At 38.4% G+C, this 15,193-nt stretch overlaps 1 protein-coding gene across 1 annotated transcript; it reads left to right on the forward strand.

Moving 5' to 3' along the window:
* The first annotated feature begins 7,931 nt into the window (after positions 1 to 7,931).
* On the forward strand, positions 7,932 to 11,795 carry LOC147940066 (uncharacterized). Its single transcript, XM_087461127.1, has 4 exons — positions 7,932 to 8,529; positions 9,718 to 10,486; positions 10,994 to 11,286; positions 11,635 to 11,795. The coding sequence occupies exons 1-4, from the start codon at positions 7,932 to 7,934 to the stop codon at positions 11,793 to 11,795; spliced, it is 1,821 nt and encodes a 606-aa protein (XP_087317253.1).
* Positions 11,796 to 15,193: the final 3,398 nt, after the last annotated feature.

Below are 15,193 nucleotides of genomic sequence, written 5' to 3' on the forward strand. Positions count from 1 at the left end.
AGATGTAACAATCCAATGCATTTGACTAAGTTTAAGAGTTCAGATTGAATTTGGAGTGTTTAGACAAGACTTATAGCCATTTTGTCCCCAAACAGGGTTAAAACGAGAAAACATTGATTCGAAGCAGTAAACAGCTTTGTTACTATTTCTAGGGTCAAAACATGTAACAATCCAATGCATTTGACTAAGTTTAATAGTTCGGGTTGAATTTGGAGTGTTTAGACAAGACTTATACCTATTTTGTCCTAAAACAGGGTTAAAACGAGAAATCAGGCTAAAACCGAGAAAACATTAATTCGAAGCAGTACACAGCTTTGTTTGTGTTTCTAGGGTCAATGTATGTGACAATGCAATGCATTAGACTAATTTTAAGACTTCGGGATGAATTTGGAGTGTTTAGAGAACACTTATACCTATTTTGTCCCGAAACAGGTTAACACCAAGAAAACATTGATTCAAAGTAGTAAACAGCTTTGTTAATATTCAAGGTCCGAATGGGTGACAATCCAATGCATTTGACTAATTTTAAGAGTTTGGGATGAATTTGGAGTGTGTAGAAAACACTTAAACCTGTTTTATCTCAAAACAGGCTTAAACCGAGAAAACAGGCTAAAATCGAGAAAACATTGATTTTAAGCAGTAAACATCTATGTTACTGTTTCTAGGATCAAAATATGTAACAATCCAATGCATTTGACGAATTATAAGAGTTCAGGATGAATTTGGAGTGTTTAGACAACACTTACACCCATTTTGTCCTGAAAGAGGCTAAAACCGAGAAAACATTGATTCGAAGAAGTAAACAGACTTGTTACTGTTTCTAGGTCAGAATCTGTGACAATCCAATGCATTTGACTAATTGTAAGAGTTTGGGATGAATTTGGAGTGTTTAGAGAACACTTATACCCATTTTGTCCCAAAATAGGCTTAAAACCAGAAAACATGCTAAAACCGAGAAAACATTAATTCGAAGCAGTAAACAGCTTTGTTTGTGTTTCTAGGGTCAAAATGTGTGACAATCCAATGCATTTGACTAATTTTAAGATTTTGAGATGAATTTGTAGTGTTTAGACAACACATATACTCATTTTGTCCCAAAACAGGCTAAAACCGAGAAAACATTGATTGCAAGCATTAAACAGCTTTGTTACTGTTTCTAGGGTCAGAATGTGTGAAACTCAAATGCATTTGACTAATTTTAAGAGTTCGAGTTGAATTTGGAGTGTTTAGACAACACTTATACCCATTTTGTCCCGATAACAGGCTAAAACTAAGAAAATATTAATTCGAAGCAGTAAACAGCTTTGTTAATGTTTCTAGGTTCAGAATGTGTGACAATCCAATGTATTTGACTAATTGAAGGAGTTTCGGATGAATTTGGAGTGTTTAAACAACGCTTAATCCTGTTTTATCCGAAAACAGGCTTAAACTGAAAAAACATTGATTTGAAGTAGTAAACAGCTTTGTTACTGCTTATAGGGTTAAAATATGTAACAATCCAATGCATTTAACTAATTTTAAGAGTTCGGGTTGAATTTGGAGTGTTTAGACAACACTTATACCCATTTTGTCCCAAAACAGGGTAAAACCGAGAAAACATTAATTCGAAGGAGTAAACAGCTTTGTTTGTGATTCTAGGGTCAAAATGTGTGACAATCCAATGCATTTGAATAATTTTAAGAGTTTGGGATGAATTTGGAGTGCTTAGACAACACTTATACTCATTTTGTCCCGAAACAGGCTAAAACCGAGAAAACATTGATTCGAAGCAGTGAACAACATTGTTACTGTTGCTAGGGTCAAAAATATGTAATAATCCAATGCATTAGACTAATTTTAAGACTTTGGATTGAATTTGGAGTGTTTAGACAAGACTTATACCTATTTTGTCCCGAAACAGGTTAAAACTGAGAAAACATTGATTCAAAGTAGTAAACAGCTTTGTTACTGTTTCTAGGGTCAGAATGTGTGACAATCCAATGCATTTGACTAATTGTAACAATTTGGGATGAATTTGGAGTGTTTAGAGAACACTTATACCCATTTTGTCCCAAAACAGGGTAAAACCGAGAAAACATTAATTCGAAGCAGTAAACAGCTTTGTTTGTGTTTCTAGGGTCAAAATATGTGACAATCCAATGCATTTGACTAATTTTAAGATTTTGAGATGAATTTGTAGTGTTTAGACAACACGTATACTCATTTTGTCCCAAAACAGGCTAAAACCGAGAAAACATTGATTCGAAGCAGTAAACAACATTGTTACTGTTTTTAGGGTCAAAAAGATGTAACAATCCAATGCATTTGACTAAGTTTAAGAGTTCAGATTGAATTTGGAGTGTTTAGACAAGACTTATACCCATTTTGTCCCCAAACAGGGTTAAAACGAGAAAACATTGATTCGAAGCAGTAAACAGCTTTGTTACTATTTCTAGGGTCAAAACATGTAACAATCCAATGCATTTGACTAAGTTTAATAGTTCGGGTTGAATTTGGAGTGTTTAGACAAGACTTATACCTATTTTGTCCTAAAACAGGGTTAAAACGAGAAATCAGGCTAAAACCGAGAAAACATTAATTCGAAGCAGTACACAGCTTTGTTTGTGTTTCTAGGGTCAATGTATGTGACAATGCAATGCATTAGACTAATTTTAAGACTTCGGGATGAATTTGGAGTGTTTAGAGAACACTTATACCCATTTTGTCCCGAAACAGGTTAACACCAAGAAAACATTGATTCAAAGTAGTAAACAGCTTTGTTAATATTCAAGGTCCGAATGGGTGACAATCCAATGCATTTGACTAATTTTAAGAGTTTGGGATGAATTTGGAGTGTGTAGAAAACACTTAAACCTGTTTTATCTCAAAACAGGCTTAAACCGAGAAAACAGGCTAAAATCGAGAAAACATTGATTTTAAGCAGTAAACATCTATGTTACTGTTTCTAGGATCAAAATATGTAACAATCCAATGCATTTGACGAATTATAAGAGTTCAGGATGAATTTGGAGTGTTTAGACAACACTTACACCCATTTTGTCCTGAAAGAGGCTAAAACCGAGAAAACATTGATTCGAAGAAGTAAACAGACTTGTTACTGTTTCTAGGTCAGAATCTGTGACAATCCAATGCATTTGACTAATTGTAAGAGTTTGGGATGAATTTGGAGTGTTTAGAGAACACTTATACCCATTTTGTCCCAAAATAGGCTTAAAACCAGAAAACATGCTAAAACCGAGAAAACATTAATTCGAAGCAGTAAACAGCTTTATTTTTGTTTCTAGGTCAAAATGATTGACAATCCAATGCATTTAACTAATTGTAAGAGTTCGAGATGAACTTGGAGTGTTTAGACAACCTTATACCCATTTTGTCCCGAAACAAGCTAAAACCGAGAAAACATTGATTGCAAGCATTAAACAGCTTTGTTACTGTTTCTAGGGTCAGAATGTGTGAAACTCAAATGCATTTGACTAATTTTAAGAGTTCGAGTTGAATTTGGAGTGTTTAGACAACACTTATACCCATTTTGTCCCGATAACAGGCTAAAACTAAGAAAATATTAATTCGAAGCAGTAAACAGCTTTGTTAATGTTTCTAGGTTCAGAATGTGTGACAATCCAATGTATTTGACTAATTGAAGGAGTTTCGGATGAATTTGGAGTGTTTAAACAACGCTTAATCCTGTTTTATCCGAAAACAGGCTTAAACTGAAAAAACATTGATTTGAAGTAGTAAACAGCTTTGTTACTGCTTATAGGGTTAAAATATGTAACAATCCAATGCATTTAACTAATTTTAAGAGTTCGGGTTGAATTTGGAGTGTTTAGACAACACTTATACCCATTTTGTCCCAAAACAGGGTAAAACCGAGAAAACATTAATTCGAAGGAGTAAACAGCTTTGTTTGTGATTCTAGGGTCAAAATGTGTGACAATCCAATGCATTTGAATAATTTTAAGAGTTTGGGATGAATTTGGAGTGCTTAGACAACACTTATACTCATTTTGTCCCGAAACAGGCTAAAACCGAGAAAACATTGATTCGAAGCAGTGAACAACATTGTTACTGTTGCTAGGGTCAAAAATATGTAATAATCCAATGCATTAGACTAATTTTAAGACTTTGGATTGAATTTGGAGTGTTTAGACAAGACTTATACCTATTTTGTCCCGAAACAGGTTAAAACTGAGAAAACATTGATTCAAAGTAGTAAACAGCTTTGTTACTGTTTCTAGGGTCAGAATGTGTGACAATCCAATGCATTTGACTAATTGTAACAATTTGGGATGAATTTGGAGTGTTTAGAGAACACTTATACCCATTTTGTCCCAAAACAGGGTAAAACCGAGAAAACATTAATTCGAAGCAGTAAACAGCTTTGTTTGTGTTTCTAGGGTCAAAATATGTGACAATCCAATGCATTTGACTAATTTTAAGATTTTGAGATGAATTTGTAGTGTTTAGACAACACGTATACTCATTTTGTCCCAAAACAGGCTAAAACCGAGAAAACATTGATTCGAAGCAGTAAACAACATTGTTACTGTTTTTAGGGTCAAAAAGATGTAACAATCCAATGCATTTGACTAAGTTTAAGAGTTCAGATTGAATTTGGAGTGTTTAGACAAGACTTATACCCATTTTGTCCCCAAACAGGGTTAAAACGAGAAAACATTGATTCGAAGCAGTAAACAGCTTTGTTACTATTTCTAGGGTCAAAACATGTAACAATCCAATGCATTTGACTAAGTTTAATAGTTCGGGTTGAATTTGGAGTGTTTAGACAAGACTTATACCTATTTTGTCCTAAAACAGGGTTAAAACGAGAAATCAGGCTAAAACCGAGAAAACATTAATTCGAAGCAGTACACAGCTTTGTTTGTGTTTCTAGGGTCAATGTATGTGACAATGCAATGCATTAGACTAATTTTAAGACTTCGGGATGAATTTGGAGTGTTTAGAGAACACTTATACCCATTTTGTCCCGAAACAGGTTAACACCAAGAAAACATTGATTCAAAGTAGTAAACAGCTTTGTTACTATTCAAGGTCCGAATGGGTGACAATCTAATGCATTTGACTAATTTTAAGAGTTTGGGATGAATTTGGAGTGTGTAGAAAACACTTAAACCTGTTTTATCTCAAAACAGGCTTAAACCGAGAAAACAGGCTAAAATCGAGAAAACATTGATTTTAAGCAGTAAACATCTATGTTACTGTTTCTAGGATCAAAATATGTAACAATCCAATGCATTTGACGAATTATAAGAGTTCAGGATGAATTTGGAGTGTTTAGACAACACTTACACCCATTTTGTCCTGAAAGAGGCTAAAACCGAGAAAACATTGATTCGAAGAAGTAAACAGACTTGTTACTGTTTCTAGGTCAGAATCTGTGACAATCCAATGCATTTGACTAATTGTAAGAGTTTGGGATGAATTTGGAGTGTTTAGAGAACACTTATACCCATTTTGTCCCAAAATAGGCTTAAAACCAGAAAACATGCTAAAACCGAGAAAACATTAATTCGAAGCAGTAAACAGCTTTATTTTTGTTTCTAGGTCAAAATGATTGACAATCCAATGCATTTAACTAATTGTAAGAGTTCGAGATGAACTTGGAGTGTTTAGACAACCTTATACCCATTTTGTCCCGAAACAAGCTAAAACCGAGAAAACATTGATTGCAAGCATTAAACAGCTTTGTTACTGTTTCTAGGGTCAGAATGTGTGAAACTCAAATGCATTTGACTAATTTTAAGAGTTCGAGTTGAATTTGGAGTGTTTAGACAACACTTATACCCATTTTGTCCCGAAACAGGCTAAAACTAAGAAAATATTAATTCGAAGCAGTAAACAGCTTTGTTAATGTTTCTAGGTTCAGAATGTGTGACAATCCAATGTATTTGACTAATTCAAGGAGTTTCGGATGAATTTGGAGTGTTTAAACAACGCTTAATCCTGTTTTATCCGAAAACAGGCTTAAACTGAAAAAACATTGATTTGAAGTAGTAAACAGCTTTGTTACTGCTTATAGGGTTAAATTATGTAACAATCCAATGCATTTAACTAATTTTAAGAGTTCGGGTTGAATTTGGAGTGTTTAGACAACACTTATACCCATTTTGTCCCAAAACAGGGTAAAACCGAGAAAACATTAATTCGAAGGAGTAAACAGCTTTGTTTGTGTTTCTAGGGTCAAAATGTGTGACAATCCAATGCATTTGAATAATTTTAAGAGTTTGGGATGAATTTGGAGTGCTTAGACAACACTTATACTCATTTTGTCCCGAAACAGGCTAAAACCGAGAAAACATTGATTCGAAGCAGTAAACAACATTGTTACTGTTTCTAGGGTCAAAAATATGTAATAATCCAATGCATTTGACTAATTTTAAGAGTTTGGATTGAATTTGGAGTGTTTAGACAAGACTTATACCTATTTTGTCCCAAAACAGGGTTAAAACGAGAAAACAGGCTAAAACCGAGAAAACATTAATTCGAAGCTGTAAACAGCTTTGTTTGTGTTTCTAGGGTCAAAGTATGTGACAATGCAATGCATTAGACTAATTTTAAGAATGCGGGATGAATTTGGAGTGTTTAGACAACACTTATACCCATTTGGTCCCGAAACAGGTTAAAACCGAGAAACATTGATTCAAAGCGGTAAACAGCTCTGTTACTGTTAAGGTCCGAATGGGTGATAATCTAATGCATTTGACTAATTTTAAGAGTTTGGGATGAATTTGGAGTGTATAGAAAACACTTAAACCTGTTTTATCTCAAAACAGGCTTAAACCGAGAAAACAGGCTAAAACCGAGAAAACATTGATTTTAAGCAGTAAACAGCTATGTTACTGTTTCTAGGATCAAAATATGTAACAATCCAATGCATTTGACGAATTTTAAGAGTTTGGGGATGAATATAGAGTGTTTAGACAAGACTTATACCCATTTTTATGAAACAGCACACCACTGTCCGTACGACCGACCAGCCTAGTGGGCCGTCCATATAATGGTGAGGCCACCAAGCTCAGCCCATCAACCAATTCCTCCAACGGCTAACTAAGCCCCTAAAACAGTCAAATACCTTCGAGAACCTTCCCCTTTGGCCGTTAGAGGTGCAGTGCAAGTGGGCATTCAAATGAAGAGGTCACATGTGTGTTTAATGAGATGTCACTATCTCTATGTATATTTGTGCATAGTATCTTAGGGAGAATATCCTCTTTGTATCTCTCTATAAATGTATTGTAAGTATGATCTAAATAAAGTAAGAAAAAGGGGTTTATCTCTCTTTCTCCAATACTCTCTTTCAATCGCTCACTCTCCTCACTCTCCTCCCACACTACTCGCTCTTAAACTCTCGGTTACACTCATCTCTCTTCTTGAATTCTTACATGGTATCAGAGCAAGTACGCTCCTGATTCTCAATCTCACACCCACCAAACTACTTCCGCTCCACCTCTCTCCTTGTTTCTCTTCTGTTACGACTTTGAAAGTCAAGTCTCTTTATCCATTGGATAATACCTTTACCCAACGGTTACTTCGACATGGAAGGCTCTAAGACCTTGATTGTGCCAGTTACTCTCAAGGGAGAAAACTATTTGTTGTGGGCAAGGACCACAAAGACAGCCCTATGTGGCCGAGGCCTTTGTTCTCATATAGAGACGAGCGAAGCTCCAAGTGGTGAGAACACCAAGGAAGGCAAGGATCTTGCCGGTGATGAAAGGAACAAATGGTTTCAAGAAGACCAAGGAGTCCTAGCCATCATTCAAACCTCACTTGATGCCCCTATCCTTGAGGCTTACTCCTATTGCGAAACTGCAAAGGACTTATGGGACACTCTCAAGAAGGTGTTTGGGAATGTTACCAATGTCAACCGTATCTTTGAGATTAAGAGGGCTATTAACAATCTCAATCAAGAAGATATGGAGTTCACCAAGCATTTTGGGAAGTTTAGGTCCTTGTGGGCTGAACTAGAGATGCTTAGGCCGGCGACAATAGATCCGGCCATACTGAATGAGAGGCGTGAACAAGATAAGGTGTTTGGTCTGCTCTTGACCCTAAACCCCTCCTACAACGACCTCATCAAGCACATCTTGCGGTCAGATAAGCTTCCAAGCCTTGACGACGTTTGCAACCAAATCCAAAAGGAGCATGGCTCCATGGGACTGTTTGGCAGCAAAGGAGAGCTAGTGACCGCCAACAAAGTTGAGATGGCATCCGCAAACCGAGGCTACTACAAACCGGATGACAAGAACCCACCGGTATGTGAGCACTGCAAGAAGGTTGGCCACTTCAAGAGCCGCTGCTGGATTCTTCATCCACACCTTCGCATTAACCGTGGAGGACAAAGCCGCGGAGGACCGCCGAGAGCCCATCAAGCAGCTGTGGTGGGAGAGACACCAACTCCCGAACCAAACCAACAAGCTGTCGGAGGAAATGGAACTGCACTCGCTGCCTCCTCCGAGCTGGTGAGGCGATCTGACCTTGATGCACTCATCAAAGCCCTCAAGGAGGCCACCGGTAAAACCTTTCTTGCTTTAAACAAAAACAAGCCTCTTATTGTTGATTCTGGTGCATCACATCATATGATTAGTGATTCTAGGTTGATTAGTGATATTAAACCTGCTAATGGTAATGTGGTGATAGCTAATGGTGAGAAGGTACCAGTTAAAGGCATAGGGAATTTGAAATTATTTGATAAGGAAACTAAAGCTTTGTATATGCCAAATTTTACATCTAACTTACTATCAGTTAAGAGAGCCACCACTGATTTAAATTGTTATGCAATATTTGGTCCTAACAAGGTTCATTTCCAGGATATTGAGACTAGTAAAGTTCTTGGCCAAGGAGGCTCCAAGGATGATCTCTATGTGCTTGAGGACTTGAATCTATCTTCTTCTTCTGCATCTTGTTTTAATTCGGTTATTGTTAAACCTAGTGATTCTATTTTACATGCTAGGCTAGGACATCCTCACACTAGAGCTTTACATCTGATGTTTCCTAATATTTCATTTAAAAATGATGAGTGTGAAGCTTGTATTCTTGGTAAACATTGCAAATCTGTTTTTCCTAAGTCTAGTACTATTTATGAAAATTGTTTTGATTTGGTTCATTCTGATGTTTGGACATCACCTTGCCAATCTAGAGAGAATCAAAAATATTTTGTTACCTTTATTGATGAAAAATCAAAATACACTTGGTTGACTTTACTTCCTTCCAAAGATAGAGTTCTTGAGGCTTTCACTAACTTTCAAAAATATGTTACTAACCACTATAATGCAAAGATTAAAATTTTGAGATCAGATAATGGTGGGGAGTACACAAGTCATGCTTTTAAACAATACCTAGCTAATCATGGAATTATTCACCAAACTAGCTGTCCCTACACACCACAACAAAATGGAGTGGCTGAGAGGAAGAACAGGCACCTCATGGAAGTAGCACGGTCTATGATGTTTCACACAAGGGTTCCAAAGCGTTTTTGGGGAGATGTTGTACTTGCCGCCTGTTATCTCATCAACCGCACACCAACAAAGATCCTTCATGACATATCCCCATTTGAGGTATTAAACAAGGTAAAACCCACATTTGATCACTTAAGGGTGTTTGGTTGTGTTTGCTATGTATTGCGACCAGGTGAACAACGAGACAAGCTTGATGCCAAGAGCGTTAAAAGTATGTTTCTTGGCTACTCCACTACACAAAAAGGCTACAAGTGTTATGAGCCAGATATGAAGCGGGTCCTAGTGTCTCGTGATGTCAAGTTTGTAGAATCACAAGGGTTCTATGATGAGAACAACTGGGCCGAACTTCGCAGCCTCTCAACCTCCTCATCCGACCGGACACAAAACCTACGCATTATACTTGAGCGACTAGGCATTGAAAACGATCGAGTCACCAACGAACCGGCCGGGCCAAACTTACCAGAGGACCATGTTCCACCTCCTGAACCTGACCCCGAGGCACCAAATGTACCAACCGATGTCTCTCCTCCTACGGACGCCAATGCTGATCCGCCTCTAGCGGACGCGGCGCCACTCGAGGAACACGACATACAAGGAAGTGGTGACTCTGATGCTGGGCCTATAGTTCCCCTTAGACGAAGTCAGCGCCTCAAGTTTCATCCCAACAATTGGAAGAACACTCGGGTATACTACAACAACATGGCCGTTGCACACCCGATTCAGGCAGTATGTTCGCTTGCTCATTTCCCTCTGAATCATCAAGTCTTCCTTGGCCACATTGACAAAAACTGGATCCCACAGACCTACGATGAGGCCAAGGACCACAAGGAGTGGCGAGATGCGATCAGGGCCGAGAACACGGCCATAGTTCAAAACCATACATGGGATGAAGCCGATTTACCCAAGGGCAAGAAGGCTGTCACGTCGCGCTATGTCTTCACTATTAAGTATAAGAGCAATGGGGATATCGAACGCTACAAAGCACGTCTTGTCGCACGAGGATTCACACAAACGTATGGGGAGGACTATCTTGATACGTTTGCTCCGGTGGCCAAGCTTCATACTGTTCGCGTGGTCCTCTCTCTCGCCACCAACCTCGATTGGGAACTGTGGCAAATGGATGTCAAGAATGCATTCTTGCAAGGAGAACTCAAAGATGAAGTGTACATGCGGCCACCACCTGGCTTAGAGGACACCATTGGTCCAGGAAAGGTTTTAAAACTCAACAAAGCAATCTACGGTTTAAAACAGTCCCCAAGAGCATGGTACCACAAGCTGAGCACCACACTTCTTGACAAAGGCTTTCACAAATCTGAGGCTGACCACACTCTCTTCACATTACCAAGTACTGAAGGTATAGTTGTCATTCTAGTGTATGTTGATGATATCATCATAACCGGAAGTGACAAGGTAGGTATTCAAGACACTAAAAACTTTCTGAAATCAGTCTTTGGAGAATTGAAATATTTCCTTGGGATAGAAGTATATAGATCAGATGAAGGATTATTTTTGTCACAAAGGAAATATGCTCTTGACTTGTTGAGTGAGGCAGGGAAATTAGGAGCAAAAGAAGTGTCAACACCTCTTGAAGAAAACTACAAGGCTGGAGGACAGGGGGAGCTCAATACAGCTCCGTTCACGGACGTCAGCCTCTACCGGCGTCTCGTAGGTAAGCTTATCTACCTAACCATCACACGTCCTGACATTTGTTTTGCTGTGAATCAGGCGAGCCAGCACATGAAGAATCCAACTGTCCACCACTGGAACATGGTGAACCGAATCCTCAGATACATCAAAGGCTCGCCTGGACAAGGTATTTGGATGGGACGCAACAAGAACACCGAACTAGTGGGCTATTGCGACGCTGACTATGCCGGAGATCGTGAAGACCGTCGCTCTACTACTAGGTACTGCACATTCCTCGGTGGTAACTTAGTCACTTGGAAGAGCAAGAAACAAAAGGTCGTATCACTTTCAAGTGCTGAATCCGAATATAGAGCCATGAGGAAGCTTACAACTGAACTAATGTGGCTCAAGGCACTCCTCAAGGACCTGGGAATTGAATCAACAAAGCCAATCACAATGCATTGTGATAATGAAGCCGCCATTCATATAGCAACTAATTCGGTGTTTCACGAGAGAACCAAACATATTGAAGTAGATTGTCATAAGATCCGAGAGCAGATCAAGATTGCAGTTGTCCTACCGTGCCATACCGAAAGCAAGGAACAGCTAGCCGACATACTCACCAAAGCAGCAAGCCCACAAGTGTGTGAGTACATTCATTCAAAACTTGGACTTCTGGACCTCACTCGGCCATGAGTTCATAGCTTGGCACCTACACTCTTTTTCCCTTATGTATAGTTTTTCCCAAGTGGTTTTCTATACTGAGGTTTTTAATGAGGTGGGTGCCCATGTTGTCAAGCTTGATCAACTCTGTAGGTCAAGCTTGAGGGGGAGTATGAAACAGCACACCACTGTCCGTACGACCGTACGGCCGTCCGTACGACCGACCAGCCTAGTGGGCCGTCCGTACAATGGTGAGGCCACCAAGCTCAGCCCATCAACCAATTCCTCCAACGGCTAACTAAGCCCCTAAAACAGTCAAATACCTTCGAGAACCTTCCCCTTTGGCCGTTAGAGGTGCAGCGCAAGTGGGCATTCAAATGAAGAGGTCACATGTGTGTTTAATGAGATGTCACTATCTCTATGTATATTTGTGCATAGTATCTTAGGGAGAATATCCTCTTTGTATCTCTCTATAAATGTATTGTAAGTATGATCTAAATAAAGTAAGAAAAAGGGGTTTATCTCTCTTTCTCCAATACTCTCTTTCAATCGCTCACTCTCCTCACTCTCCTCCCACACTACTCGCTCTTAAACTCTCGGTTACACTCATCTCTCTTCTTGAATTCTTACAATTTTGTCCCAAAACAGGGTAAAACCGAGAAAACATTAATTCGAAGGAGTAAACAGCTTTGTTTGTGTTTCTAGGGTCAAAATGTGTGACAATCCAATGCATTTGAATAATTTTAAGTGTTTGGGATGAATTTGGAGTGCTTAGACAACAATTATACTCATTTTGTCCCGAAACAGGCTAAAACCGAGAAAACATTGATTCGAAGCAGTAAACAACATTGTTACTGTTTCTAGGGTCAAAAATATGTAATAATCCAATGCATTTGACTAATTTTAAGAGTTTGGATTGAATTTGGAGTGTTTAGACAAGACTTATACCTATTTTGTCCCAAAACAGGGTTAAAACGAGAAAACAGGCTAAAACCGAGAAAACATTAATTCGAAGCTGTAAATAGCTTTGTTTGTGTTTCTAGGGTCAAAGTATGTGACAATGCAATGCATTAGACTAATTTTAAGACTGCGGGATGAATTTGGAGTGTTTAGACAACACTTATACCCATTTGGTCCCGAAACAGGTTAAAACCGAGAAACATTGATTCAAAGCAGTAAACAGCTTTGTTACTGTTTCAAGGTCCGAATGGGTGATAATCCAATTCATTTAACTAATTTTAAGAGTTTGGGATGAATTTGGAGTGTGTAGAAAACACTTAAACCTGTTTTATCTCAAAACAGGCTTAAACCGAGAAAACAGGCTAAAACCGAGAAAACATTGATTTTAAGCAGTAAACAGCTATGTTACTGTTTCTAGGATCAAAATATGTAACAATCCAATGCATTTGACGAACTTTAAGAGTTTGGGGATGAATTTGGAGTGTTTAGACAACACTTATACCCATTTTGTCCCAAAATAGGTTTAAAACGAGAAAACAGGCTAAAACCGAGAAAAAATTAATTCGAAGCAGTAAACAGCTTTGTTTTTGTTTCTAGGGTCAAAATGATTGACAATCCAATGCATTTAACTAATTGTAAGAGTTCGAGATGAACTTGGAGTGTTTAGACAACCTTATACCCATTTTGTCCCGAAACAAGCTAAAACCGAGAAAACATTGATTCCAAGCATTAAACAGCTTTGTTACTGTTTCTAGGGTCAGAATGTGTGAAAATCAAATGCATTTGGAGTGTTTAGACAACACATACCCATTTTGTCCCGAAACAGGCTAAAACTAAGAAAATATTAATTCGAAGCAGTAAACAGCTTTGTTAATGTTTCTAGGTTCAGAATGTGTGATAATCCAATGCATTTGAATAATTTCGGATGAATTTGGAGTGTTTAAACAACGATTAATCCTGTTTTATCCCAAAACAGGCTTAAACTGAAAAAACATTGTTTTGAAGTAGTAAACAGCTTTGTTACTGTTTATAGGGTTAAAATATGTAACAATCCAATGCATTTAACTAATTTTAAGAGTTCGGGTTGAATTTGGAGTGTTTAGACAACACTTTTACCCATTTTGTCCCAAAACAAGGTAAAACCGAGAAAACATTAATTCAAAGCAGTAAACAGCTTTGTTTGCGTTTCTAGGGTCAAAATGTGTGACAATCCAATGCATTTGAATAATTTTAAGAGTTTGGGATGAATTTGGAGTGCTTAGACAACACTTATACTCATTTTGTCCCGAAACAGGCTAAAACCGAGAAAACATTGATTCGAAGCAGTAAACAATATTGTTACTGTTTCTAGGGTCAAAAATATGTAATAATCCAATGAATTTGACTAATTTTAAGAGTTTGGATTGAATTTGGAGTGTTTAGACAAGACTTATACATATTTTGTCCTAAAACAGGGTTAAAACGAGAAAACAGGCTAAAACCGAGAAAACATTGATTTGAAGCAGTAAACAGCTATGTTACTGTTTCTAGGGTCAAAATATGTAGCAATCCAATGTATCTGACTAATTATAAGAGTTTTAGGATGAATTTGTGTAAGTTTAGAAGAAAAGAGAATGAGAAGATTGAGTGTGTAGAACAAGTAAGTTAGTGTTTAGTTGTGTGAGTAAACGAGAGAGAGAGAGAGAGAGAGAGAGAGAGAGTGTGTGTAAGCGAAACCAAAGTGTAGAAGAAGAAAGAAACTTTCTTACTTGATATGGATCCTAGATACAAACTAATTATAGGCTATACAAGTAGAATATTCTCTACAGATTCTATGCACAAGTTACATGACTGAAAGTAACATGTCTCCTTAAACATACATGTGACTCTTATTTGACTTCTCTTTGCTTCCCACTTGTGTAATCTCAACAACGGCTAAATGGAGGAAGCTTCTAGTGGCTTTGTGACCGTTGGGGACTTCAGCTAGTGGACTGGACTCGCTAACCTTCTAACATGTACGGATGGCCCATCTTTCCTTGGTTGTACGGACGGCCCATCTTGCATTGGCCGTACGGACAGTGCTTGTACGGACGGTGTGGTGCGGATGGTGTGTGTGTGTGAGAATGTCAGCGAGTTGTTCAGAGCTTTTGGTGTGGCAAGGGAGAGTGACCCCAAGTTGAATTTGTTCGCGGACCTTATGACAATCGACCTCGATGTGTTTTGTCCGTTCATGAAACACAGAGTTAGTGGCTATGTGTATGGCCGCCTCATTATCACAATGCATCGTGATAGGTTTTGATGATTCAACTCCAAGATCCTTCAGTAGAGCCTTAAGCCACATCAGTTCGGTAGTCAGTTTCCTCATGGCCCTATACTCTGCTTCAGCACTTGAAAGTGATATCACCTTTTGTTTCTTGCTTTTCCATGTGACAAGATTGCCTCCTAGGAATGTGCAATATCCGGTTGTTGATCAACGGTCTTCGCGGTTGCCG

The sequence above is a fragment of the Camelina sativa genome, chromosome 8 (genome assembly GCF_030686135.1).
Source record: "Camelina sativa cultivar CO46 ecotype springtype chromosome 8, ASM3068613v1".
Classification (NCBI taxonomy): Eukaryota; Viridiplantae; Streptophyta; class Magnoliopsida; order Brassicales; family Brassicaceae; genus Camelina; species Camelina sativa.

What these genes read in the sequence shown, in the direction of transcription:
- LOC147940066 (XM_087461127.1), top strand. Translation starts at nt 7,932, where the DNA reads ATGGAGTTCACCAAGCATTTTGGGAAGTTTAGGTCCTTGTGGGCTGAA. An exon ending in AGCCCTCAAGGAGGCCACCG is followed by an intron (nt 8,530 to 9,717) that starts GTAAAACCTTTC and finishes CTACACAAAAAG; the next exon opens with GCTACAAGTGTTATGAGCCA. An exon ending in GCACGAGGATTCACACAAAC is followed by an intron (nt 10,487 to 10,993) that starts GTATGGGGAGGA and finishes TTTGTCACAAAG; the next exon opens with GAAATATGCTCTTGACTTGT.